We start from the raw sequence: 4,445 nt of genomic DNA on the forward strand, positions 1-4,445 counted from the left end.
CTGTGCCTTACTATATAGGGCTGCTCTATATCTGCTCCCTACTCTCTGCCTTCTGTAGGAAGGGACAGGGCTGAGGAGAGAGGTTCCTGGCAGTCTGCATGACTCCCCTCCATGACAGCTATGCCTAACCAGAAGTCCTGTTCCATGCACTTGTGCTAGTTAGTGTGCTGCCTGCACAAAGGCTCCTGGATTTCACACCCACTGGGCAACCGGACCAGGCAGCTTCTAGGCTGGTCTGCTATAGTCTTAACCCCAGGGTTGAGAGCTGCCATCCAGCTCTGCAGGAGTGGAGGCTCAGGTGGCACAGCTCCCCGTCACAGACCCATCTCTGCCCTCTTCGCCATGAGCAACAGCGCACTGCTGTCTGCAACCCCTTGCAGGAGCAAAAGAGGCACACCCCGCCTGGTGGCAGGACCAGAGAAACTCTGTCTGCACGGACCCCCTGAACTCCCCATCCCCCAGTCAGACCCTGTGTCTGTGCTTTTGGCCTGGCACAAGCAGGTGCAACCATCCCCCAGTCAGACCCCGTGTCTGCGCTTTTGGCCTGGCACAAGCAGGTGCAAACACAGCCAGCCCCCCTGCCAGCACCCCTCGCAAGAGGCACGCTGCGAACCGCGGGCCCGTGCCACAGCTCTGCCCGGGTCAGCCCTGCTGCCGGCGGGTAAGGCCGCCGCCGCCGCGTCCCCTCCGGACGGAGGAAGGAGCCCCGGCGGGGGCCGCATTCCTGCGAGGCCGCCGCCACCGCAGCAGGCCCCTCCAGAGCCCCGGCGGGAGGCCGCTGTGGGTGCGTTTGCAGCCCACTCCCTAGGCCTGCGGGCTGGCGGAGCCCTCCCGCCCCGGCAGGCCGCTCCCCTCCCGAGGATGCCCGGAGGAGCCGAGCACCCGGGGCTCGTCCCGGCGCCTGGTACCCACCGGGCCCCACTGAGGGCCGCGACCCCTTGCGCATGCGCCGCCGCCGCGGCCCGCCCCGCCCCCCCGGTCACGTGCGCCGCCTCCCCGCCGCCGCGCGTGTCCCTCCTGGCGAGCCGTAGCGGCGGGGGCGCGCGGGGGCCGGCGGCATGTTCCGCATCGAGGGCCTGGGGCCTAAGATGGACCCGGAGGAGCTGAAGAGGAAGATGCGCCGCGACGTCCTCACCTCCGTCCGCAACTTCCTCATCTACGTGGCGCTGCTGCGGATCAGTAAGCGTGCGGCGGGGGCCGGCGGGGCGGCGGCCGGGGCAGGACCGGGGCCTGCGCCCCGGGAGCGGGCGATCGGCGCGGCCTGGCCGCCTGTGCGCCTCCCGCAGGGGCACCTTTGCTTCTGGCAGCCTTGCGACCGCCGCTGCGCCGTGGGGGGAGCCTCCGCTCGTGTCCCGGTGGCCGGGAGAGGCTCGGGTGTCTCAGCGGCGTGTCCAGAGCACCGGCGGGGGCCTGAGGCGCCTGAAGTGCTGGGCCTGGGCAAACAACAGTGCCGCTGTGCTCTTCTAGAGCGTGGAAGAACAGGGCTGTGACATCTGTCCTGCAGGCAGTGATTTAGTGTGTTGCATCAGAGGCTTCCAACTTTCGGGGTGCCCTTCCGTTTAGCAAACAAAAAGCCGCGTTAGGGCGATTCTTCCCCCCCGCCCCCGGTGGTGTCGAGGACAGGCCCAAGGCTGTGACCTGCAGCATGAGCAGGCATACCCCACTCCCCCCCTTGAACCGTGCTGCCTCACCTGTTAAGGCAATCACGCAGGGAGAGAAGGGACTACCTGGGGGGCGGACGGTGGTGTCTCACCCAGCATCTGAATATTTTAGATGCCACATAAATGTGCTGCAGTTTCATCACAGACTCGCTGCAGACTTCTTCTTTTCTTCAGCTGAGTTAAGTTCATGCTGCTTTATTTTCTCCTTTCAGCTCCTTTCATCCTGAAGAAGCTGGACAGTATATGAAGACTTAAGAAGACTGAGTATCTGAAAACATAAAATGGACTGTAGCTGCTTTTGCCTGTTTGTTAATTAAACATTGTGCCAGAGGCAGACATCCAATAGTAAATGCTTCCAAAATGTTTCACTTCAGTGTATCTGACTTGAGAATGATAGCCTAGTTGGGAGTATGGGGAAGATGTCTGTTGTCCCTGCAGGTGAATTCGGGTCGCAGAATACTCCCTACTACCATCAAGCAATGACTTGCGATGGAACATTTCTTGTACTGTTTAAAAAAAAAAAGTCCATCTCCATTTTGTTCAAAGTGTTAAGCGCTAGCAAGTTGCTTTGTTATGCAGCTACCTCTGAACTGCCACATGCTATGGCTATCAACCGTACTGAACCTGTCTGTATGAAAAATCAAGTCTTTAATGAATCCAGTTCACAAACAGTTTGATTTTAAATAAATGGAAGAACAGTTGTGTCACTTCATTCTGGTAGTGATTAATTTTTAATAATCACCACTTAAAGAGGTCATCTGCTATTACTTTGCTGGCTCTTGTCTTAAGTTCACTCTCTCCTCCACCTTTAAAATCAACTTGTATTGAGGAAAAGCGAAGGAGAGTGAAAAAGACAAGGCAATGATGTGTTTTTCAGGTTGCTAAACGTGTACCAACTTGGCTGTGAAACATGAACATGTAGTCAAGACTCAGAGAAAGAAAAGGGGGAGGGCAGCTCAGCTTTATCCAGCACACCTATGCCAGTTTCCCCTTCAATTAGAACCTCGTGGATCTTGAATTTACGCAAAGTAAAGCAGGAACAAGGCCATATTTCTTCTGTGAGCCAGTAACTAAATTTTAGTCACAGCAGACTTTTTACAATGACTGACTGCCTCGTGCCAGCACTTGCAGTGTTTTGTCATATCTTGAATTGACCTCTTTTTACCATCACAAATTGCTGTATTCTAGTAGTTCAGGAGCATTACTTTACTCAGAGGCCGCCTGCAATGTTCTTACCTTGTACTGCTTATGCTGATGTCAAAATAGGGGGTATTTCCTTAGAGAAGCAGCTTGCTTTGTGAAGAGGCTTGTGACTGTCCTCTCTGAAAGGGATTTCATAAGCTCTGGGGCTGATGCTTACTAGTATGTATGGGTTTAAGATGACCCTGAACTGAGTTGCCAAAGCAGGAGCTGGATTTTCAGCCATTTTGTGTTATTACTCTGTTTGCCTAGGCCTTAAAAAATGTATTTAGGATTTGACTTGATATTGTTAGATCAGCTGCACACCAGATCTCCAGAGGGACTTAAATGTTTCTCAGACTTGTACTAAACTCCTTGAAATCATTTCCCCCTGGTGTTAGGGGAGTGCCTGCAGAGCCACTTGCAGCAAAGGCACTGCTTGCTCTTTTCTATTGCTTGCTTGCTCGGCTGAAGGAAAAATCTGTTCCTCCAGTTCACTATGGCCTTGGCTGAGAGCACAGAACGGGTAGGAAGCATGGTGGAGTATTTGTTGTGCTTGCCCAAATCTTGTGATTGCAAAGCCTTCTATGAAAAGCACGGGGGAAAAGATTGTTAGGTCAGGTCAGACAGAAGGGCAGACTGTCGGCTGGCATCAGAGAAGAGAGGAATTAGGAACAATGGAGAAACCGACCCTTGGAAATTTCAACCCTTCCATTTTGGCCAGAGCTTGAGCTCACCTGCAGAAAGCTGTTCTTGGAGCATATGTAGGTTTGAATGCTGGAAGAGGGACAGATACAGGAGGAGAGGGGACAAACACGGAGGACTGTATATTGCCTCTTAGCTTCATCATTCAGGCCTGATGTATTGTAAAAAGGTCCCCCGAGTACCCATCCCCAAGACAGGCAAGGGTTGAAAGTGCAGTTCATGAATGGCAAGCTTGGAAACTGGGTATTAATTTGGAAGCATAACCAAGTAATTGGGAGACTTCTTACGAGAGCTGACGCGTGGCCCTGGAGCCTTGGATGCCCACTGCAGTCAAATGAAATAACCCAGTCCTATTTAATTCTCTGGATTTTACTAAGAAATGAACATGAGGATGTTCCTGAGCTCATGTACTCTGATATCTTTGCAAAATGGAACAAGTGCAGTTGAATAAATTGTGCGATTATATTATCCAGTTGACAAATTAATGCAGCAGGTAACTGCACTGAAGTTACAATGTTGCTGGTGGGAGTAATGAGATACGATAAAGAGTTTGGCTCTGCCTGTGCCAGCCAGCATCCTCATCCATCCTACCGTCTGCCCGGCTATGGAGAATGGGACACTGGTATCCCTTTTGGTCTTGGGCCTTTGTGCAGGGTCAGAGTTAGAGCAGTAGAGTCCTCAGGAAGTACAGGGATGTGAAGGTTTCTAGCAAGCCAATTTCACTTTACTGTATCTTTACAATCATGTATAAGGCAGCCATTTTTGTCCACTTGGAAGCACGTTTCAAGGCTTAACACAGCTAACCTGTCAGCGGTTCTGTGTACTGAAGAAATGTGCTTGCTCGAGAGTGGGTTCAAACTGGCTGTTAGGAGCTGTTAAAGACTCTTCCCAGAAGCTGCT

General features: G+C 52.9%; 1 protein-coding gene across 1 annotated transcript; it reads left to right on the top strand.

The window, feature by feature from the left end:
• Positions 1-1,050: 1,050 nt before the first annotated feature.
• On the top strand, positions 1,051-2,365 carry TOMM5 (translocase of outer mitochondrial membrane 5). The gene is made up of 2 exons (XM_075726970.1): positions 1,051-1,179; positions 1,874-2,365. The coding sequence occupies exons 1-2, from the start codon at positions 1,059-1,061 to the stop codon at positions 1,906-1,908; spliced, it is 156 nt and encodes a 51-aa protein (XP_075583085.1). The 5' UTR covers positions 1,051-1,058; the 3' UTR covers positions 1,909-2,365.
• The last annotated feature ends 2,080 nt before the right edge of the window (positions 2,366-4,445 follow it).

The sequence above is a fragment of the Pelecanus crispus genome, chromosome Z, assembly GCF_030463565.1.
Source record: "Pelecanus crispus isolate bPelCri1 chromosome Z, bPelCri1.pri, whole genome shotgun sequence".
In the NCBI taxonomy this organism is placed as follows: Eukaryota; Metazoa; Chordata; class Aves; order Pelecaniformes; family Pelecanidae; genus Pelecanus; species Pelecanus crispus.